The sequence below is a fragment of the Bufo bufo genome, chromosome 2 (genome assembly GCF_905171765.1).
Source record: "Bufo bufo chromosome 2, aBufBuf1.1, whole genome shotgun sequence".
NCBI classification, from domain to species: domain Eukaryota; kingdom Metazoa; phylum Chordata; class Amphibia; order Anura; family Bufonidae; genus Bufo; species Bufo bufo.
The window spans coordinates 299,703,572-299,728,796 of record NC_053390.1 but is presented as its reverse complement, the minus strand read 5'-3'; the positions used below and the strand labels follow the sequence as shown (position 1 = coordinate 299,728,796).

General features: G+C 40.7%; 1 protein-coding gene across 6 annotated transcripts in view; it reads right to left on the bottom strand.

The window, feature by feature from the left end:
- The window catches only part of LOC120988982 (immunoglobulin superfamily member 1-like), a 597,232-nt gene that overhangs the window by 276,323 nt on the left and 295,684 nt on the right, over positions 1-25,225 (bottom strand). For 4 of the 6 annotated variants that reach the window (XM_040416807.1, XM_040416808.1, XM_040416809.1 and 1 more), the window contains 2 exons: positions 18,776-18,811; positions 8,173-8,445 (listed from right to left, as the gene is read on the bottom strand). The exons of 1 other annotated variant lie outside the window; for it this stretch is intronic. In XM_040416807.1, coding sequence (XP_040272741.1) covers positions 8,173-8,445; positions 18,776-18,811 — 309 coding nt within the window. The remainder of the gene's footprint in view (positions 1-8,172; positions 8,446-18,775; positions 18,812-25,225) is intronic. One more of the 6 variants, XM_040416811.1, reaches the window with a different exon arrangement.

Here is a 25,225-nt window from a genome sequence, read left to right as displayed (position 1 = left end):
CTTAAAGGGGTTAAGCCAAGTAGTAAATTTATCATATATACGCAGGATAGTGTATAACTAACTGATCAGCGGGGATCCTCTCCGATCCTGAGAATGGGGATCCCATTGTCCTGTCCTAATGGAAAACCAGGCTGAGCAGGTGTAATTACACACAAGTCGTCCCATTCATTTTAATGGTACCATTGAAATGAATGGGACGGCTTGGGTGTAATTACACCTGGTCACCGCTGCAGATGCAATGGCGACCAGGTGAACAATGAAGAGGAGGCAGCGCTGGCACGGAGCGAACCTTCTCCTCAAACAGCTGAGCGGCAGGGGTACCGGGTGTCGGACCCCAGCCGATCTAATATTGATGACCTATCCTGAGGATAGGTCATCAATAAATATAACTTGGAAAACCCCTTTAATAGTTGTACCCTGCTTCCTTGGGGGCACAGTGCCTTCTGCCATATAAGGAGACACCAGTATTATTAAGGGCATATAATACCACTGAGATTCAGGAGCATCAAGCTACACCTCTGAGTAGCACTAAGCTGTGATTGATAACTAAATAAACAAAAATGGTGAATTATTGCTTAAAGGCTATCATATCTGAAGGTAGTTCAGGGAAACTGTGTGTCACGGTGGGGAGTGGGGGAAATCCCCACCGTATAATTAGAGCTGTTACTAAGCCCGAAAACAGGGATAGGGAGCAGGTCACCTCCTACAGCTTCCCTAATCCAGACCCTGATTTCCTGACCGTATGAGCGCCCCCTAAAGGTGGGAGGGCTCATACACTCGAACCTAGATCCTAATGACCCTAACGGTCCCTTGCATAGAGGTCAGGGATAGGAGACAACCGGTTCCTCAAGGAAACAGACAAACCGGAGTCTCCAGCGGACTAGTAACAGAAGGGAAAAGATAGAACCAGCAGCAACTGAACGGCAGGTAAGCACATGGAGAAACAACAGCACACCAGAACATCAAACACTTACCTGCCGCAGCAAAGTTACGAAAAACACCAAAACAACCTGACCCCCATGCAGAGTGGCCATCATTACTTTAAGAAATGAAGGTCAGTCAGTCAGCCGAAAAATTGGGAAAACTTTGAAAGTAAGGGCTATTTGACCATGAAGGAGAGTGATGGGGTGCTGTGCCAGATGACCTGGCCTCCACAGTCACCGGACCTGAACCCAATCGAGATGGTTTGGGGTGAGCTGGACCGCAGAGTGAAGGCAAAAGGGCCAACAAGTGCTAAGCATCTCTGGGAACTCCTTCAAGACTGTTGGAAGACCATTTCAGGGGACTACCTCTTGAAGCTCATCAAGAGAATGCCAAGAGTGTGCAAATTAGTAATCAAAGCAAAAGGTGGCTACTTTGCAGAACCTAGAATATGACATATTTTCAGTTGTTTCACACTTGTTTGTTATGTATATAATTCCACATGTGTTAATTCATAGTTTTGATGCCTTCATAGTCATGAAAATAAAGAAAACTCTTTGAATGAGAAGGTGTGTCCAAACTTTTGGTCTGTACTGTATATATAAATATATATATATATATATATATATATTTATATATATATATATATATATACACTGTACATATAAAACTTTATTACATAAATACTTTTATACTTTTGTAGTCTGGTAACAACTGTATCTCACCTAATGACAAGAAGACCTCAGCACTCTTAGGTGATAGGATCTCCTCCCCTAAAACATTCACAAAGCTTCGGCAGAAGTAGCATCCATCAAATTCCAGATGGTAATTGATAACAAACTGATTAGCATTATTACTTGAAATTTCCCCTCCGTTTCGATACAAACGATATCCCTGGATTAGGGAGGTAGAGGGAGGATTTGGTATCTCACACACAATCTCTATTTGTCCAGTTTGTTTCTGGTTCTTCGCATACCGTAAAATTGGAGTTGGAGGCAAATCTGAAAAATGCAAAAATATTGTATGATATGTGGAATTAGGTTTGGGTTCCAAGGTGACAAATCTCACTCAACACGATCTAATGTGGCATTGCACCCAAAAAAGTAAAACAGTGGATGCAAAATTATGAGAGGATGCCTTTTATGAAATTCTTTGAGCCAAAGCCAGAAGTGGACACAAAAGGAAGGAAAAATATGGTATATAAAATTATTTATAAACTCAATGACCGACCCTTTATAAAATATCACAATTTATTATAATGCATACATGACATGGATCATTTCCCTTTTTTGTTTATTTTTTAATTTTTATTTATTTTTTAATTTTATATTATTATAATTTTTTTTTGTGTTTTATTCCTATTTTGAGTACCCATGGATGCAGTATATATATTTAATTTTTATTTCAGTACATCAACAATAAATATCACAAAATAAGAGAGCCAGGTCATTGTACAAAGGCAACCGCAACATCTAAATATGACAGGTGGAGAGTAAATGAATTGAAATCTCCCACAATTGAATATACTGTATAAAATTTGGGCTCCAAAAGTAGCAATATTACACAATGACATCAGCGTCTGATACATTGAAAATATATCAAATAGCTGATTCATATATATATTTGGTTGTTTATATACACAAATATAACATGTAACACATGTTATATAATGCAATAATGTTTATAGTAGCATTTTATATGTTTGCATCAACTATGGATGTTAAACGCTATTATAATCAGAGTTCACGATGTTTGATAATGATATAAAAATCGTAACACCAGAACATGGTATAGAAAGTAGCAAATGTGGGTACGTATCACTCATCATAAATTGTATAGTCTATAGCAGCGGTGCACAACGTTTCCTGGTTGGGGGCCACATTGCCAGACTGAACCAATGACGAGGGCCGAAATAAAAATTGTGTATTAACAACAGAAATATTGTACTTATGGCATATTGAACACACATTATATACCAATAATGTCTAGTTACACTTCCAGGACTCCCATCTAATGGTAGAAATACATGAAAAATACATGTGAGCAGCCACAAGACATAGGCATACATGTCTGTTACCAGATGGTTGGGGGCCGCACTGAATGGTATCAAGGGCCGCATGTGGCCCCTGGGCCGCAGGTTGTGCACCCCTGGTCTATAGTCTAATAACGCTATGGAACATTTATTGTACTGAACAGTGCGAGAGCTCCGCACTGTAACAGAATAGAGGGACCGTGATTTCATGTGAATTTTTATTTAATTTTACCTATAGTGTTTTATGAGTGATACAGTACATGTATGCATTATAATAAATTGTGATATTTTATAAAGGGCCGATCATTGAGTTTTTATCTTTGATCTTACATGCTAGGTGGTATAGCAGACCGAGCCGCACGTTGGTGAGCACTCTACCACATTTTATAATATATAATTATTTATTCTCTTATATATTCTTGCAGTGCTGGGGTCCTGGGTTAGAATCTGACCAGGGTCAACATCTGCATGAAGTTTGTATGTTCTCCCTGTGATTGTGTGGGTTTCCTCTGGTTTCCAAAAATATACAACAATTGGCCTCCTCTGAAGTTGACCCTAGTGTGTGTTGGGGTCGAACGCTTATATGGCAGTCACTGACTTCCCAGGGAGTCACCCCAGCTACATAACTATACCTGCGCTTTAAATCCCTGCAAGAAAGGTGCATTACAAATCTTTGTCACTGTCATTTTGGCCTAATATGACCTGCATCAAAACAAAATGTGTGAATCTACCCTGCCCCAGTAGAAGAATATGTTACTCCATCACTTGAGTGCATTAAACTGATGCTTTTGTGCAGCTTGAGGGTAAAACAGATTCCCATTAAAAACAGACATAAGTTTTCCAAATGAGGGGGAACAATGAAAGTACCAGACAAAGGTGAATGGGCATTATCTACACTTTGGAGCTATACTAGTGTATATTGAACTGTCTAAATAGAACATCTGTTATTACATTGTCATTAAAGGGCTCCTGCTGATTGATGATTATGTATGGGGACGAGTGATGACATTAGTGATCCTTCTCCCCCATACTGTGGAAGAGCTTGATGCATGTAAATACAGTGGTCTTCTTCACTAAGAAACAAGGGATTGCCGGGAAGGAATGCTTCCTTCCCAACAATCTCCTGCTAAATTATCCTGTGGGACCTTTACACTACAGTGCACTTGAACTGACTCCTTGCTGCTGTACACTTTCACGGCTTGATGCACCAGCTAAACTAATTTAAAATTCATGTTTTGATTATGTGTTATACCAATGGTGGGCATGGTGGGCTGGTGAGATCTCTGGTCATGTGTGGAGATGCAATCTGGCTCTACTAAGGTAGAGCCAGATTATATAACGAGATTGGTGGGCCTTGAGGCTAAAATGTTTATATTGGGAGAGCATAGAGAGCTTGTCAGGGGAATGACCGTTGTGCATAGGACTGATGTTGCAGTTGAGATCTGGAAGAAGACTGTGGAGAAGAGTTTGGCCCTGCCATCATTCGTCACTGAAAGGGCAATGACTCTGAGAAACCTGTGCGTGGTTGCAGACCATTTCCAGTACCTTAATCCTGAACCAGTTTGCTAAATACTGTGAGATGCTGCTTGAGCTCAACAGAGACTTTAAGGCTGGGTTCACACGAGCGTGTCCGGATTAGTTCCGGATGCGTCCCGGTGTGTTGCGGCAAACCCGCGCGAGTAGGAATGCAATTGCAGTCAGTTTTGACTGCGATTGCGTTCCGATGTTCAGTTTTTATCGTGCGTGTGCAATGTGTTTTGCACGCGCGTGATAAAAAACCGACTGTGGTACCCAGACCCGAACTTCTTCACAGAAGTTCAGGTTTGGGATTGGTGTTGTGTAGATGTTATTATTTTCCCTTATAACATGGTTATAAGGGAAAATAATAGCATTCTGAAAACAGAATGCATAGTAGGTGATCAGTTGAGGGTTAAAAAAAATAAAAAAAATTAACTCACCTTCTCCGTTTGTTCGCGTAAGTCCCGGTCTCTTCTTTACTTCTCAAAAGATGAACTATGGGCTAAAGGACCTTTGGTGACGTCAGATCACATGCTCCAATCACATGGTCCATCACCGCGGTGATGGACCATGTGATTGGAGCATGTGATCTTACGTCATCAAAGGTCCTTTAGCCCATAGTTCATCTTTTTAAAGAACTAAAGACCGGGAGAACTACGCGAACAAGAGGACAAGGTGAGTTAATTTTTTTTATTTTTTAACCCTCAATTGACCTTCTACTAAGCATTCTGTATTCAGAATGCTATTATTTTCCCTTATAACCATGTTATAAGGGAAAATAATACAGTGTATAGACAGTCACCTAGCAACCGTGCGTGAAAATCGCACCGCATCCGCACTTGCTTGCGGATGCATGCGATTTTCCTGCAACCCCATTCACTTCTATGGGGCCTGCGTTGCGTGAAAAACGCAGAATATAGAGCATGCTGCGATTTTCACGCAACGCATAAGTGATGCGTGAAAATCATCGCTCATCTGAACAGCCCCATTGAAATGAATGGGTCCAGATTCAGTGCGGGTGCAATGCGTTCACCTACCGCATTGCACCCGCGCGGAAATCTCGCCCGTGTGAACGCAGCCTTACTGTATACCCAATAAGGTGATAACCACCAAGCTGTGTGCCCATTAGAGATTGTAACCACCAGTATGTGTGGTAGTACTTGGTTATGTACCCAATTGAGACTGTAAAAACCAAGCTAAGCACCAATGTTTGTCATTACACTTTGTGCTCCAGTTAGAGTAATGTTTTGTCCCATTGAACATCACTATTTCCCCTCCATTACTGTGTCATCCTAGAATGGGGAACTGTGCAGAAATCCATTCTTCTTCTACTCTGTTTAGATGTATTATTATGTAGTATGCTGCAAAATGACAATTTTGTGGAATTGCACTAAAATGGTTTTAACATATTGACAGTACCTATCACTACCAAAGTCTCTGGGTTGCTGACATGAGATGTCAGTGAACGTCCTGATATAACAATCTTATAGTCACAGGTATACTCTCCAGTGTGTCTCCTTTCAGTATTTACAAGAGATAAAACTCCGAAATCATCTGCCTCAGGGAGTATTCTCTCATCTTGATACAGGCTGACTCCTGTGGCACTTTGTCCTCTTGGTAGGTTACAGCGTATTACCACTGATTCATTTACAACAAAGACATTCCTCTCGGATTCAACCGTCAATATTGGAGCAGTTGGGCGTTCTGTAAAAAGATTTAGATCAGAGAACTGGTTAATGCAAACACAGGGGCTCATTTATTAACTGATATACGCCACTTTTGCAACTTTTCTGAGAGATTGTGAAGAAAGCAAGTGATCGGTACGGACAATTTCCTTTACACCTCCACAACACTAATGGCAAGAGATGCAACAGAGGGAACATTTAAGATCTCTGATAGACCTATTTATGTAAATATACCCATTTTGTAATAGACATGTGAGATGATTGCATTTGGCCATGTGTCTGTTGGAACAATTTTCTATTCAATATTATGATGATTTATTGCTATAAATTATTCTGTTGCAATTAGTCATTTGTTCTATTAAAGGTGCATTCTGTTTATTTAAAATTATCCCCTATCTCCATGGACAACCTGCTGCTCCGTTCATTTCAGGAATCCCTGCACGGTACCGGGCCCCTCTTTTCATGATCTGTTGGGGGTCCCAGCAGCAGAACAGAGGATGACTTGAAATGTGGCGAAACTACCCTCGCCACTGGGTTTTGGAGGGGCCTGTTTGCCAGCCTCTTGCCTCAGGATTATGGCCCATATGCTAACTTTGAAGGAGAAGACAGACCGACCGCACAGCCTAAATCTGTTGAACTGTTTTGGGCAGGAAAGCCATGCTTGCGGTCAGCCAAATGTGACTTCCATGGAATTCGGGAACCCCTGCTCGGATCAGGGTGATTATTGGATATGTTGTTCACCCAGATCAGAGCTATCCATGGATGTATAAATTATGGAGATATGTGGGGTTTTGAGGTGTTTTCTGTGTTTTGGGAAAAATGTGTGTTTTCTGCCTGTGAGTGATTAAGTTAGCCCATTATGTTTGGTAATTGTATCACAGGCAGAGCCCAATGTGTTTTGGTAATTGTATTTTGTTAATTGCGTCACAGACCATGCCATTGTGTTTGTTAATTGCGTCACAGACCATGCCATTGTGTTAGTTAATTGCGTCAAAGACAATGCCATTGTGTTTGTTAATTGCGTCACAGACAATGCCATTGTGTTTGTTGAATAGGGTTAGTTTTTGTGTTTAAACCGTAAAGCTGTAAAGTATTGGCTGCTATGTCATGTCCTCAGTTCCCAACCAGGTCCACGGGGTGGTACCCTTGTTGGAAAATGTGTATATAAGTCAATGCTGGTGTGTTCAATAAAGAGTTCCTGTTTTACATTCAACATAGAGCCTCGTCTCATGTGTGTGGGGATTGCTATAACTTCTAGCTCTTGTAAGAGCTGTTCCTGTTCCTGGTTACTGTGGTGGTATAGGTGTCGAGTGGAGTGCTCGGAGTCCTCGGGAAGCACTAGGAGCATCCATCAACGGAGGTACGCAGTGTCAGGAGATCCGTTACATGAAATAACTGGAATACCCCTATAACTTTGTGTAGAGTGATATGAAAATTCAGAAAACTTCTCATTTGCATATAAAAACTCTGCAGTTGTTTAGCTTACAGACAAAAGAAAGGTATTGTTTTAATCAGCACGATGAGCCCTGCCAGGCAGTATGTCAGGTTTAATAGGGTTGATCCTGGTGACAGAGCCGCTTTAAGAGAGCTGTGCATAAATGCCCACAAACCTCAATAAACTGAAGCAATGTTGTAAAGAACAGTGGTCCAAAATTCCTCAAGAACAATGCGAGATACTCATAAAGTCACACTTATTACTCATACTTCAACTTATTACTGAAAGCTATTAATTTGCGGAGTGTAACCTAGTTTTTCACATTTGACTTTTCCATGTTGACTTAATTTTCGATGAGTAAATAATGAAACGATGGAACATGTTGTGTGTTATTCATCCGAGGTTGTAACATAAAAGCAAAGCAAAAAGGGTGGACTTTGCTTTTCTCATGACTATATGTGTGTGTATATATGTTTATACTGTACTGTATATATTTTGATACGTTTAGTGCAAGACAAATACTGTGCAATAGACCAAAATGTTTTTAAGGGAAGAAAAAAACATGGGAGCAAGTCACTCACCAAACACTTTAAGGTCTATGTGGTTGCTTTCTTGTTGTGTGCCTGTAGTTTTTTGGTAGTAGGTGCAGATATAATTTCCAGCATCCGTTGTTGACAGAGATGGTATGATCAGTCGATTTGAGATAGAATTGTTGGCTATCAATGCTGCATCTTTGAAGAAGCTGTACCCAGAGATACTTGTTAGCATGTCAGCAACACATCTCAGTGATAAAGATTCTCCTACAATGTACACCGTCTCCTCTGGTTCCAAGCGTAGAGTAGGTATATATACTTCTGAAAATGAACAGTAAGTTATTATCTTGTAGTTGGATCCATATCATTTAAAGGGGTTGTCTGGCCTTGGAACTGACAAATAGAGATAGGGAAAGTTTTCAAAAATTCAATTCGGCAGCTTCACAGAACTTCGTTAAGAAATTCAATTCATTATGAATTACCTCGTCACAAATCGCTTTTCATTGTATGGAGCGGGCTCAATGACGGGGAACGGTGATTGTGCCGCCCCTGCCTTTTAGCGCCTCAGATGCCATGTTCAACGCTGATCGCTGCATCTGAGACTCACATTCAGGTGCACAGGGTTAAAAAAAATACTCACTTCATCCACTTGATCATGGAGAGGCTGTCTACTCCTGTCCTGATTGAAGAAAACCTGCCAAAGGATCTGAGGTGAGCGTGAAGACGTCACCACGTGATCACGCTGGCTGTGCACGGTCACATCTTAATGTTCATTACAGGTCCTTTGGCAGGTTTTATTAATAAAAACAGGAGCAGACGGCCTCTCCGCGATCAAGTGGATGAGGTAAGTATAATTATTTTTATTTTCATCTACAATTTTAGGAAAAATTTATTTATTACCACCAAGTGCAAGGAACTTTGGCTTTACGGCAAATTACATTTTTCCTAAACTTCAGATCGAATTCCGCTTTGGATTCTTCGATTTGCTCAATACTACTGACAACCCCTAAGGTCCTAAACTGTTCCCTTGAGAATAAAAAATCAGCAATGTTATATTCACTTAATGCGCGCGAAATACAGGCGTGGGTCACTATAGCCACATTTTTCAAGCTGCTAGAAGTTTCCTGAGACTAGAGAAAATGTTTAGCACGGCAGAACATTACAATAGCTTTATATGCAGATAGAGTGCTCCAATATATTTGCGATCAGATAAAGACACTGCAGCCTTCTCATTGGCCCACAAGAAAGAAGGGAGGTTACTGATGAAAAAAACTAGATTATTCGAAATTACGAATATATATCACAATATTCTAAATATTCACAAATTCTCGAAGTTCTGATATTCTCGATTAATATTTGCGATTCGAATATTTGCACCCAACACTACCGTTTACCCCTACACACCACCACTGTAAGTAGTGATAGGCTATAACCCTATCATCCACACGTCTGCATTTTCCTGCACAGCTTCCCTCACTTCACGATATACTGACCCACTGCTACTTTTGGCATTAAAGGGTTAATGATCTCCTTTCTGACAACGGGGTAGACTTTGGCTGCCAGACATCAAAGGAGATCACACGTGAGGCCCTCTGGCTTGTGGGCTCAGTCACAACTCTGACGGCTGTAATTCCTATAGTTACGCCCCTGAAAGAGCGTTTTTCAGATGTTGCCATCTAAAGCTGAGCGGAATGTTGTATTTTCTATGTGCTCACATATTAGACTAAAGCTCTCTCTTTATGAATAAACTGCTGACATACAGTATTCTGTTGGTTTTTGTGTTTCCACCACTGCTCCATAATTTGTATATGTGAAGCGAGTCGTGGAACTGAGACATTTGCTAACAGATGCAAGCAACTTTGTTGGGATCTGCCAGAAATACTGTCTGCAGATCGAATGTCGGCTGGACCATGCCAGCATATCAATGCCCACTATAAATTATATATTTTTCAGCATAAATGGTTGGCATTTGACACAAACTGGCAATATACTTAATTATTAAAATGGGGAAAGGAAGACAAGTCACTGCCAGATGACTGATCGCTGCTTAAGTACAAAGATCAGGCATGTTGACAGTCATATTTCCAACATCTGTCAACAGGGGATAGTTGGAAGACCCTCATACATATCAGATTATCCGAGGAATTTGCCAATTTTGATGGCACCAGATGATATTAATCTGATGTATATGGACAGCTAGTCCTCTGCATTCTGCCTGTATGGATACTTATTTATGGAGTTATTGACACATTAACATATCTGTAGATGTCTGTAGAGTCATCCTTAGTTAAAGGGGATTCCCACAATGGAAATGTATCACAATTCCTTATAAATGTATGATTGCTGGGATCCTCATGATCACTAGTATGGGTTTCACATGTTTCCTGTTCCTCCTCACACATGAGCATAGTTTGAATGGATTTGAATGGGGGAGTCAGCCTGTTCTAGTGCTCCCAGTGGTGGGGTTCCTGTGAGCATACATTTGCCACATATTTTGTCAATAGGTGGTAAATGTGGATTATTAAAAAAAAAACTTTAAATGTAATGTCCTAAAGGGTTATTTGTGCATTTCCTACTACTTCCTTTCCTCCTAGAAATGCATTAAGTAATTTTTTGCATGTGCACTATAATGGTTAGGACATTTCATGATGGGTACATTTACTTCCTCTTACAAATATATCAGTATGAGTCAACTGTATTCCAGTAAAATCATGGCACTATGAGCTGTAAAGTAACATCAAATAGGCCAAACACTGACGAAGAAACCCACATGCTATACATTTTCCTGTCATGAGCCGTAGAAATATTGATAAATATTGGGGATTCACTGTTATTAATAAATGTCTATTTTACTCACCGAACCCCTACAATAGTTGTGCTAATCTCCAGTTTGCAGCTTATTTGATACATATTTGCTAGATATTGATTACCTATTTTTCGCCTCAGTCATCAATATCAGATCAGTGGGGGAGCGACACCTATCACCCCCACTGATCAGCTGTTTCAGGCAGCCACTGGCACCGGAAACTATACAATATACTGTTGAGGATGCATATACAGTATTGTGTATTAATATCACTTGACCAGTAGATGGCACTTTATGTTAAGGTTACCAGTTGTGTTTATCTGTAAAGCTTGTTTCTCTCTCTCTCTCTTTATACCAAGATGGCTGCTGTTACAGTTTGCTGAAATGTCTTGTATGTTTGGAAATTAATCCACACAAGTAAATCCAGTTCTGCCTCATCACAAGCTACTAGGGTCTTCTCTAACCCACAATCAACATATATGGAGCTAGAGACAGACAGCTTTGTATATTGTATAGTAGGAGTGACAGGGTACTGTAGTTCAGCTTCAGTACACTGCCACAGGAAACCTCAGTGTATAGAGCCTTCTGCTTTCTCTATACACTGCCAGTTTTAGGTGCCGTGGCAGCCCACAACAGCTGATCCGTGGGGGCACCAGATGCCAGAGCACTACTGATCTGATAGTGATTGCCTATGCGGAGGATAGGTCATCAATATGCGTAGCTTGGACAACGCCTTTAACAGTGGGTGCAGTAAGCTAATTGACAAGATATATACTGTATACATGTGTGGAAGGGCGTGCTGATGTAATATTAAACACTTTTTTTGTTATTCCATGAGCAATATATAAAGAATATGAATCTATAAAATGAAAGTGCATCAACAAGCAAGTTTTGCCCAGATGCTTTTACTCAGCATGCTTCTTGTCACCCCAGCATCACATACAGTGCATCACTTTATCTTAGGTTTCATAGTACTGTAGTTTTCAAATGAAAAATGTGCAGTATTCATATCAAATAGCAAAAGGGGAGAAAATCTAAAAATTTAAGTCACGGTCTATTATAGGCTGAGACATTTACAAGCAGATTTTTTACAGGGCAAATAGCAAACAAACTGACAGTGGGGAAGTGAATGGGGTTGCCAAATAGCTGTGACTAAGAGCTACTTACCGTAGTAGTTCTTAACCTTAACTAATCTTCCATTTCATTATCTACCTTTAAAGAGTAACTAAACTTTTATGCAATTTTTTTTAAATGTCCCTCATAATATACTTTATTAATACTTTATTAAGGAATTTTGCTTTTTTTAATAAAGAAATTGACTCCCAAAGTCCAGTTTTCTGATAGTACTTTAAATTCACTATTCTTGCGGTGTACAGAGTACAGACTCTGCATTTCGGCAATGGGGCCACAACGAACAGTGTCCCCTGCGATTGGCTAAAGGCCGGCATAGCACGTAGGTACAATGTAACAAGGTGCTATACCATGATTAGCTGAGCGGAGCATAATTACTTTTAGACCGGCGCTGGATCCACCTACGTTATGTAGAGGCTGACGCCTCTACATAACGTAGGCGGATCCACCGCCAGAAATAGAGGTTATTAAGGCTGATGTCAAAAACGCCGGTCCTAATATATGACCCTCTATGTTTCTGGTAACCCTGTTTAAAGGAAAGGTTGATTACCCACAGACACAATATTAAACAGGGTTACCAGAAACATAGTCTATTGAAACACTTCCTTGCATGTCATCAAAGTAACCCAGACTTGCTAAAAGTGACTCCCAATAGAACAGGGGACCCATATGTTTCATCATTTTCAAACATTATGTAAAAGGGAAAGCTATTTAATTTTTGGACTAGATACACTGGTGCCAAATGGGTTAAATGAGGTCAAAGAAAGAGTTAATAAAGACAGAATATAAAGTTAACTAATAAATGTTGGGTACTGATGTTGATATTTTATATTTATTTTAATATATTCTGACAGGTGACTTCCGGCTTATGGGGAAAGCGTGTGAAAGAAGACGAATGTATTAGAATACTATAAATGAAGGTATGTAGAAGTTTGTTGTGCGTCCTAAGGAAGGGGGTCGCCCCAAAACACAGAGATGCTTTAGTTGTTTTGTTTTATGTGAATAAAACTGCTCCTATGGATAAGATGTTGTATAGTATTATGCTCTTTATTTACCCCTCGATACTGCTGAACGTGACACCCCCACTATCTATAAAGCACTTTGTTTGTGCTTTAGGTTTTATAATGCTGGCTGTCCTTTCAGCATGTAATAAGTCACAGAGCATGCCGATGAACTTTTCCTGTTGAAGTCAATAGGGGGAATTAATTACATTCCTATAACAGAAAAGTATGCCAACACGTCAAAAATGTGTGACTTTCTGCTGCTTTAATCTGTGCCTCCAACTTCTCTGACAAGTGAGCAGGATGTGGGCAGGAGTGGGACAGCCTATGTAGCCTGAGAAATTTAACCCCTTCTACCCCGGGCCAGTTTTCGCCTTTCTGCCCAGGCCATTTTTTTCAAATCTGACACGTGTCACTTATGTGGTAGTAACTTTAGAACACTTTTACTTATCCAAGCCATTCTGAGATTTTTTTCTCGTGACACATTATACTTCTTGATAGTCATAAATTTGATTCAATATATTTTACCATTATTTATGAAAAAATCCCAAATTTACTAAAAATATAGAAAAATTAGCAGTTTTCAAAATTTCTATTTCTCTGCTCTTAAAACAGAAAGTGATACCTCATAAAATATTTATTACGTAACATTCCCCATATGTCTACTTTATGCTGGCATCATTTTGTAAATGTCATTTAATTTTTTTTCTGCTAGAATTAACGAAGTTAACGAATATGGAATATAGCAGTGCTAAGTTGAAATCGCAATGCAATTAATATAACTTGAAGTAATCGCATTGCGATTTCAACTTAGACCTGGTTTACTATGGTTTGCTTGGTAGAATTAGCGAAGATGACGAATATGACGAATGTATTCGTCATATTCCTCAAAACGAAGATAACAAAGTATTCTCCATCTTCGTTTCAGCTCCATATTCGTCAACTTCACTAATTCTAGCAATCAAATAGGAAAGTTGACTAGAGACAGCTGTTTTTAATTCGCTATGCGATAATATTACTTTGCTTTTTTTTTAAATAAATAAAATAATTATAATACTTGATAATTATTATAATTATTCTATTTATTTTTAAAAAAAGCAAAGTAATATAATCGCATAGCGAATTAAGCACAGCTGTCTCTATAGTCAACTTTACTATTTGATTGCTAGAATTAGCGAAGTTGACGAATATGGAGCTAAAACGAAGATGGAGAATACTTTGTTATCTTCGTTTTGAGGAATATGATGAATACATTCGTCATATTCGTCATCTTCGCTAATTCTACCAAGCCAACCATAATAAACCAGGTCTAAGTTGAAATCACAATGCGATTACTTCAAGTTATATTAATCGCATTGCGATTTTAACTTAATTCTCACATCTGACAGTACATTCTAGTATGGAGGCGTTCCCATGGTGATGGGGATGCTCCATGAGCACGGAAGTCAGCAGAAACGGCAATGGGCACTGACTGGAGCAGCCAGGAAGCCAGAAATCCTCAGGACAGGTAAGAACTACTTTTGGGAAGTGGGAAAGAAAAAAATATAACAATAAAAAAACAAAAAATGAAAATTCGAAATAGCGAATTTATAGTGCTATATTCTAAATATTCGCGAATTAGCGAAGTGCCGATATTCGCCAAAAAATTCGCTATTCGAATATTCGCGCTCAACACTAGTTAGAACGCTTAGAAGTTTAGAAGCAAATCTTGCAATTTTGAAGAAAATTTTCAAAACCCACTTTTTAAGGATCCTTTCAGATCTGAAGTCACTTTGTGGGGCTTACATATTAGAAAGCCCCCATAAATGACCCCATTGTAGAAACTACACCCCTCAAGTTACTCAAAACTGATTTTAAAAAATTTGTTAACCCTTTAGGTGTTCCACAACAATTAAAGGATAATGGAGATGACATTTCAAAATGTCACTTTTTGAGCAGATTTACCATTGTAATCAATTTTTTTCTTTAACACATTGGGTTAACAGCCAAATAAAACTCTATATTTATTACCCTGATTCTGCGGTTTACAGAAACACCCCACATGTGGTCATAAACTGATGTAAGGGCACACGGCAGAGCGCAGAAGGAAAGGAACGCCATATGGTTTTTGGAAGGCAGATTTTGCTGGACTGGTTTTTAGATGCCATGTTCCATTTGAAGCCCCCCTGATGCACCCTTACAGTAGAAACTACCAAAAAGTGACCCCATTTTGGAAACTAGGGGAGAAGGTACAATTTTTTGATCATTCATTCATACTTTATGGGGCAAGGTGGCTAAAAAATTGTTAAAGTTTTTATTTATTTATTTTTACAGGATTCACCTGAGGGGTGAGGTCATATAATATTTATATAGAGCAGATCATTACAGATGTGGCAATACCTAATATGTATACTTTTTCTTATTTATTTAAGTTTTACACAATAGCATTTTTTAAACCAAAAAATGTTGTTTTAGTGCCTCCATAGTCTGAGAACCATAGCGTGTTTATTTTTTGACCAATAGTCTTAGATAGGGTCTCATTTTTTGTGGGATGAGGGTAAGGTTTGATTGGGCGGCATATGCCTTTTTGATCGCTCAGTGTTGCAATTTTTGTGATGTAAGGTGACAAAAAATGGCTTTTTTGGCATTTTTTTTACAGTGTTCACCTGAGGGGTTAGGTCATGTGATATTTTTATAGAGCAGGTTGTTATGGATGCGGCAATACCTAATATGTCTACTTTTTTATTTTTTTCACTTTAGCACAATAATAGCAGTTTTGAAGCAAAAAAATCATATTTTACTGTCTCCATTGTCTGAGAGTCATATTTTTTTTATTTTTTTTTACTAATTGTCTCAGTTAGGGTCTCATTTTTTGTGGGATGAGGTGACGGTTTAATTGGTACCATTTTGTTCGACATACGCCTTTTTAATCGCTTGGTGTTGCACTTTTTGTGATGTAAGGTGACATAAATGGCTTTATTTATTTGTATTTTTTACGGTATTCACCTGAGGGGTTAGGTCATGTGATATTTTAATAGAGCTGGTTGTTACGGATGCAGCGATACCTAATATGTGTACTTTATTTTTTTTTTATTTCACTTTAACACAATAATAGCATATTTGAAAGAAAATAATGATGTTTTAGTGTATCCATATTCTGAGAACTATAGTTTTATTTTTTTTGAGCGATTTTCTTATGTAGGGTATCATTTTTTGAGGGATGAGGTGACGGTTTTATTGGTACCATTTTGTTTGACATACGCCTTTTTTCTCGCTTGGTGTTGCGCTTTTTGTGATGTAAGGTGACAAAAATGGCTTTTTTTGACACAGTTTATATTTAGATTTTTTTATGGTGTTTATCGGACGGGGTGGATCATGTGACATTTTTATAGAGCCGGTTGTTACGGACACGGCAATATCTATTATGTGTGTTTTTCCTTTTTTTTCTCTATTTTTTATTATGAAATCTGGGGAAAGGGGTGTTTTTTTCCTATTTTTATTGAAACGTAATTTTGTTTTATTAAAAACACTTTTTATAATTTTTTTTTTACACTTTATTTCTGTTCCACTATGGGACTTAAATGTTTTGGGGTCTGATCCTCTCTGCAATGCTTTACAATACATCTGTATTGTAGTGCATTGCCTGTTAGTGTATGACACTGAGTCATACACTAACAGGTTGCCTAGGAGACCCAGCCTGAGGCTGGATCTCCTGGGCACCTGTAGAAGGCAGGTCCCGATGCCGTGCAGGGCATTGGGCAGCCTCTGCATGGCATTAGGCTGCCTTGTCACGCATCGAGTCCCCGCTATAGCAGCGCGGGGACTCGATGCGCTCTTTCACCCGCCGCAAACCACTACTATGTCACGGTCAGCGCTGACCACGGCATAGAAGGGGTTAATACACTGGCATCCCTGTAAACAGCAATGCTGGCGGATACCGCAGGGGCCCGGCTACCAGGGACTGCCAGACCCATGCAGTGATCGGGCACGCACCGCTTAGGTGCCCGCCCGATCACCATGACATACTATTACGTCAAAATGTGGGTAGTCACTGACTTCCATGACGTAATAGTACGTCACATTTCGGGAAGGTGTCAATATTACTTATGTCAGGAAACTGGTGTAAATAACAGAATCTATGTCAGCGGCTAGCTGGTGTAAATTTCTGTGTCTGGGATCCAGACATCCCTAGATTTGCCAAGATTACTAAAAGTTTTAAACAGATATGCTCATGTAGTTGTTTACCTCATGTATATTATCAATATGCTCATGGGTGCACCTAGCCTTCCTGCTGCCTGAGGCAAAAACTGAAACAGCGCCCTCCCCCCGTCCCCAATGCCAATTTCTTAACCTAACCCCTTCCCAATGAGACCTCACCAGGTCTCATTGGTGGTGCACCCCTGCCTTATTCTTTTTCAGTTTTCACCATATAACCAAATCCCGTTTTGTTTCCATCCTGTATGTAGCACTTCCTGTTGTTGTATCCAACCAACCCCACAATGCACTTCACCCTTCTCTTCAATAGCTCCAGCACTAGCCCTAAAAATGTCCAGCTAGTTTATAGTTTCTGAATTCCAGCTAGTTACATAGACACTCCCCTATCACTGGCACTGTTGCTGCTTTGACACGTCCATGGACATTACAGGAAATAAGAAAGAGCTGCATGGACACGGTCATGTGACCACTGTGGCAGGCACAGCACTATGAAGTGCCTTTTGCGCTGTGGCATTAGAAGAATTCTGAAGTCTCTAACTTTTTAGTCCAACTAGACTGTCTGTTACTCTGCTTTAATTCTTTTAGCACCATTCTATGGAAACAGTAGGCTTAAAGAGCACACCAAATGCTTGAAATAACTTCTTTATTAACTTCAACTTTTCTTCTATATATTACACTGCCGCCTCCGCAGCAGATAGTCCATGTACAAAACACGTGTTGAAAAAGTATCACAAAATGGCAGTATGCATAAGATGGTGGTTCAACTGTTCAATCTTGTCATTCAACATAAAATGGTGGATATATTTCTCTCTTTAGTATCTGTACTCTCACTTTAAGTTATTTAAGCACTTTATGATCTCTGAGAGGTATATCTGAGGTTTAACCAATAGTTCTACTTGAGAGGCTCTGTGCACTTTATCTCAGGTTATTATTTTTTTTAGTAAGGCCAAGTTCACACGTCAGTTATTTTCATCAGTTAGGCCTCATGCACACGGCCTTTGCCGGCTGTGGCTCATATCGCGGCCTGCAAATAGTGGGTCCGCAATATGCGGGAAGCTGCGGCGTGCTCACTGCATCATGGATGCGGACCCATTAACTTGAATGTTCTATTTTTTGCGGTGCGGACGGATCACCTTGAATGGGTCTGGATCCGTCGCAGCAGCCGTGCTTTGGGAACCGCAAAGCAGGTGTGCATCTTGGGAGTTGTAGTTTTCCCACAGCTGGAGTGCTGGAGGTTAGCCATCACAGGAGTACGACATGTTTATACTGTATGTGATTGATATGATACAAGACATTTAAATTTTTGGAGACATTATAATGATATATAATATGATATATGGCATCAGCAACATAGTGCTTTGACAATCAAACTTTTGATTTTCAAGAAATATTAAGTGTATGCATTTGACAATTGCCCCAACAGTCAATTCTAGGATTCTTGAATATGTAAATACTCTTCTCACACACGAGCGACAAGTCTCAATTTTCAGTGACAAATCTCTATTAAAAATTGCATTACCTGTACTCATCGTAGCTGTGTTCCCAAGTAAAAACACTGTAAAAGATAATGAATTATGTAACTCAGTTTAAATGTTCACATAAAAACTTATAAAAGCTTTTAAAAACTGACAGACATGAAATATGTGCCCGACACATTTAATAACAAAAGTTGTAAAATATTAGCAGTAGACGCAATACATTAAATGAGGATTAATTCAAATAAAATATTTGTTCTTGTAACAAATCACAAATTCTTATGGAAAAGCAGTATTTCTAACCATTCACATAGCTGCATTAAAGCAATTCTACAAGAACAATGGACAAAAATCCTCTCAGAAAAGTGATGAGTGAATTTCTTAAAATTTGATTCAGGTCGGATTTGGTTTAAAGGGGTTGTCCGTGTTCAGAGCTGAATGCGGACATAACCCCTTCTTGCCCCATTCAGCCCCTCTGAGTTCAGCAGCGGAACATGCACCCATGCCTAGCACTGCATCATGCAGGGCAAGGGCAGTTTGTATACCTTTTTACACTGCGGTGGCTTCAGTCTAGCAGTGATCCCGCTGACGTCACCGGCACTAATGGGCGGTCTTTAGCGCTGCCCTAACATGTTTTACAGGCTGAGATGCCCGCACATGCTCAGTTTCATCCTTTAACAGCCTCCTGGGTTGTGATAGGTAGAGATGAGACACGCCCCCTTAGCCCCAGCAGAAAAGGCACTCCCCTTGATTTATCAGCTTAATATAGATCTAGCAGAGCAATGAATGGGGAGATCTCTGGATCCATGTGAGGTTCCAAGGCTGGTTCCAACTTTGTTAGAAAGAGATTGTCATGTACTATATGATGTCTTATTTAAATTTTTTACATTATTCATGGGATAACCCCTTTAAGCCTCTCCTGTGTTGTCTTGGCTTTGTGCTTAGGGTCATTGTCTTGTTGGAAGGTGAACCTTCAGCACAAGCTGAGATCCAAAGCAAAGAAAGAAATGGTGGTTAGGTGCGTAGGTGCACGTCACCATGGCTGAAAGCGCAAAAGCACAACAGCACTCTGCACAGATACAAAAATAATAAAGTCAATACAATTGTGCCATACTCACTATAGAAAATGCACTAATGCTACGCTATAAATGTGAGATTCTTGGCAAATACATTTTGTACAAAATTATTTGTGCCTGTCTGTCAACGACAAGGAGATCTCTTTAGAACAGGAACCTACACTAAACACTTACCTCTGCTGGTGCCATACTGGCCTCCATTAAATTCAGGGAATGCAGGTCCCACCCTTGTCGATGGCGGACAGTCACAAATATTTTTGCAAAGAATCTCACATTTATAACGTAGCATTAACTATATTTTCTATAGTGAGTATGGCACGATTGTATTTAGTTTATTATTTGTGTTTGCAGAGTGCTGTTGCATTGTTTGTTTTTTGCTTTTGAGGTCTGGATCAGGTTTATATTAAGAATTCCGATCATAAACAATAAAGATTAGTTCCAGTACTTTTGTTGTTATGGTGTTGCTCTTTCTTTATTCAAAGGTAACAAATTAACACATAAGGACACATCAATCCATACCAGTGCAGTTTGACGCGTTTCGAACAGTTAAGTTCTTAATCGCAACTGGATGTAATGCCAGACACAGAAGTTTTATAGTCTGGACCAATCCCCCGCCACCGGGGCAGGGGGCGGGTACAAACTTTACTTACCGGGTGGGGCATTAATCATCCTGTAATATGGTACACATGAAATCACATTCAAAAAGGTGTCTAAAAATGTATATATAAATGCTATGCAACTATGCGGCAATGACCTACATTATATAAAACCGTCTAATCAGAATGTATATTTGAATGACATCAGCAGGTACATAAAAGGAAATTATCACATAGTTTGTATAGGATAGAGAATGATAAAAAAGAAGAAACCAGATTGATGGTCTCAAGTGAAACATACTGTGAAAAACAGTACAATGGCAAAGGCGAATATAAAATTATAATATAAAATAAAACATAAGATAATAGGAACAAACAACAATTAATAAAAATACATCAGTTCCTTTCTCATGTTAAGACCTGAAGGAAATCTAGTGTTCAGCCTGAAGATCCAATAAGCTTCCCTTTGGAGGATAATTTTTTTATGATTACCACCTCTTGGGGGAACCCCTACTCTTTCTATGGCAAAAGTGTGAAAGTTACTGAGATAACAATTATGTTCCTGTATAAAATGTTTTGCTGCATTGGAAATGCCTACACATAAAGGGTTTGTGATATAATTGATGTGTTCCAGTATTCTTGTCTTGAATTTTCTGGACAAACTCCCTACATACCTAAGATCACATCCTGTGCACTGTATAATGTACACAATACCTGTCGTATTGCAATTAATGTAGGTTTTAATAGGAAATGTTACAGTGTGATCAGAGTTATGAAAGGTTTTGACTGATGTAACATATCTACACGTTTTACATGGGTGGCTTCCACATTTGGTGAAGCCTGTATATTTAATCCACATGTTAGATACTGATTTACTGGTGCGAGTAAAAGTAGGAGAGAGAAGATTAGCATTAGTGGATGGTCGTCTCATAGAAACATAGAAACATAGAATGTGTCGGCAGATAAGAACCATTTGGCCCATCTAGTCTGCCCAATATACTGAATACTATGGATAGCCCCTGGCCCTATCTTATATGAAGGATGGCCTTATGCCTATCCCATGCATGCTTAAACTCCTTCACTGTATTTGCAGCTACCACTTCTGCAGGAAGGCTATTCCATGCATCCACTACTCTCTCAGTAAAGTAATACTTCCTTATATTACTTTTAAACCTTTGCCCCTCTAATTTAAAACTGTGTCCTCTTGTGGTAGTTTTTCTTCTTTTAAATATGCTCTCTTCCTTTACCGTGTTGATTCCCTTTATGTATTTAAAAGTTTCTATCATATCCCCTCTGTCTCTTCTTTCTTCCAAGCTATACATATTAAGGTCCTTTAACCTTTCCTGGTACCTTTCCTCGATACTGTTCTACAGCCATCCTTTAATGTATCATATAAAAAATTATCCTCATAGAGAATTGGTAAACATTTACTGATAACTTGTTTTATTTGCATCAATTGGCGGCTGTAGGTTAATACCAGTGTGGGACATCCAGAGTTCTCTGTATTTGGATTGTTGGACTTCTTGTTTTTTACAGTCTGTGCTAACATCCATTGTGGGTGTCCCCTACTGGAAAGACGTGTTATGATGTTTTCACACTCCCTTTGAAATGCAACATCCAAGCTGCAATTTCTTGGGGCTCAAATGAACTCTCCTACCGGGATAGCTTTGATTGTATGAATGGGATAGTGACCGTTCGCTCTCAAGATAGTGTTCCCCGTTATTTGTTTACAGTAAGTTTCCGTTTTAATAATCTTATCTGGGACACCTGTTGATCTAAGGTGCAAGAAACTGATACTTTGGGAATCTTGTGAGCTAGTGAAACAAAGGTTATAGGGGTTATCATATGAGTACTCCAAATAAGGAGCAAGTCATCGATGTACCTGCCATACCACTCTATCATGTGGGAAAAAGGATTATCTTCACAATATACATATGGTTCTTCCCAATAGTGAGATTGGCAAGAGAGGGTGAGAATTTGGCCCCCATCGATACCCCCCTGGTTTGGACAAAAAACTTTTGATAAAATGAAAAATAATTATGGGTGAGCTAGAACGAAGTCACTTCCAAAACATAGTCAATAAAGCCTGTTCTATGTATACTATATTTATGCAGATGGTATTCTAAAGCTAGCATTGCAATATTATGAGGGATTGAAGGATATAATGCTATGACATCGGTGGTTAATGATGTGTATTCGGTCTTCAATTGTTTATAAAAAAAAGATCTGAGTACATCTGATGTACCCTTGATATATTCAGGTACACGCTTGACTAGCGGTTGTAGCAAGGAGTATAACCACCAGGCCTTTTTTTCTGGCGGAACGCCCCGGAACGGTGTTCCGCCACCCATTTTCTGCCAACTCGCCCCACCCCCCTTTAGTTACTGCAGGGCCGTTTCTTGGGGCGGGCCGGGCAGCCGCCCGGGGCGCTGTCAGAAGGGGGGTGCCGGCAGAGCACAGCAGGAGATGAGCGCTGCGCTTACATTGTGGAAGCGCTCACTCATCTCCAAAATCATCTCATCTGTATCGCTGTCCTCAGGACGGCAATACAAATGTCTGTAATGCGGCAGGGCAGGGAGAGGTGTGTCCCCTCCCTGTTCCTCTGATAGGCTGCCGGCCTAGTGCTGGCAGCCTATCAGAGGCCGGTGCAGGCGGCGCAATGACGTCATCGCGCCGCCTGAGCCAGCGAGGGACACAGGCCGGAAGAGGCCTGCATCGCATCCTGGAGGAGGTAAGTAAGTATAAGTTTATTTTTTTTTTTTATATGTAAAAATTACAATCCTGGCACATAAGGAGGGCTGCTGGGCTGGCACAGACATAAGGGGGGCTGCTGGCACATAAGGGGGGCTTCTGGCACATAAGGGGGCTACTGGCTACTGGCACATAAGGGGGGCTGCTGACACATAAGGGGGCTTCTGGCACAAGGGGGGCTGCTGGCACAGACATAAGGGGGGCTGCTGGCACAGACATAAGGGGGGCTGCTGGCACATAAGGGGGGCTACTGGCACATAAGGGGGGCTGCTGGCACAGACATAAGGGGGGCTGCTGGGCTGGAACAGACATAAGGGGGGCTGCTGGCACATAAGGGGGGCTACTGGCTACTGGCACATAAGGGGGGCTACTGGCACATAAGGGATAAGGGGGGCTACTGGCACATAAGGGGGGCTACTGGCACATAAGGGATAAGGGGGGCTACTGGCACATAATGGGGGCTACTGGCACATAAGGGGGACTACTGGCACATGATAGGAGGCTACTGGCACTTGATAGGGGGGCTACTGGCACTTGATAGGGGGGCTACTGGCACATGATAGAGGGGCTACTGGCACATGATAGGGGGGCACTCAGGCTACTGGCACATGATGGTGGGGGGCTCTTATTACTGGCACATGATTGGGGGGCATCTATGGGGGCACATCTTACTGGCACATGATATGGGGGCACATCTTACTGGTACATGATTGGGGGGCATCTATTGGGGCACTTATTACTGGCACATTATTGGGTGGCACTATAGGGACATCTACAGAGGCTAAAAAGAAGGGGTATTTTATATGGGGGCTCTGTATAGGGGCATTTTATACTGGGAGGGAAGGAAGGGGCCAGGCCAGGCTGCGCTGCCCATGTGTGGACTAGGGCGGCGGCGGCCACGGGCACTGGCAGCCTGGCTGTCACGACCGTCACTGGCAATTTTACTTGCAACCCTGTTCTTTAAAGGGGCGGTTTTAGGGGGCGGTCATAGGGGTGGGTAAGGGCGTGGCCAGGGGAGGGGGGGTGAGTTCCACCACCTTTTCTTTGAGAAAAAAGCCCTGATAACCACTCCCCCAACCTCTCAGTTAAAGAACCGATTCCTGAAACTATCGGGTGAAGTGGGGGAGGGGAAAAAAAATCACTAAAATAAAGTGGCCTAAATGGGAGGAACTGCTCAAAAACCCCAAACACTGTAGCGTGTTTCTAACCGGGGGAGCAGTTCCTCCGCATGTGGTCCGCTGCTAATCCCCATTATGCTGGACCACATGCGGAGGAACTGCTCCCCTGGTTAGAAACACGCTACAGTGTTTGGGGTTTTTGAGCAGTTCCTCCCATTTAGGCCACTTTATTTTAGTGATTTATTTTTTTCTATAGATGTATTGAATGTGCCATTGTGTTTTGCTGGTAACATTCAGTTGCACCTGGTAGTCTGTGTCACATGGTCTGTTATAGGTGGGGCTTGCAGCTTTATTCTACCTCACATTGCATTAGTGGTCCTACTATGGAGATATGTGGGAGCCTGGCTGTGAGTTGGATCTGAGCACCTATCAGACCTTGTTCACACACCATAGGTAGTCTTGTGGTAGGACCCATTGCCACACTGAGATACCTTGACGGTGGTGCAAAAGGGCTCCGATATGTTCCTGACTGGAATATGTTGGCAAAAGTCTCAGCTTTTAACATCATCAGCTTGAGGGATTAGCCAGCATTTTTAGTTGCTTATCATTGTGGTGCACCTTTTTCAGTGATTTATGAAGTGGGGGAGGGGTCAGACCCTTGTGAACTTTGGGCAGAGCATGAATGATAGGTGTCACTGGTGCCTCCACATTTAAAAACCCATATTGTTTGTGGTTAATATAATCTAACTGTCTGCTTCTGCAGAGAATATGTATTAAGAATATCTCGGTACCACGGTCAAGGTTGATGGAAAGCTGAGTAGGACAGTCTCCCTGTCCCAGCTGATGAAAAGCACCCCCACAGCATGATCCTGCCACCATGCTTTACTGTAGGGAAGGTATTGGACAGGTGATTAGCAGTGCCGGTTTTCCTCCATATGTGACAGTAGATCTGT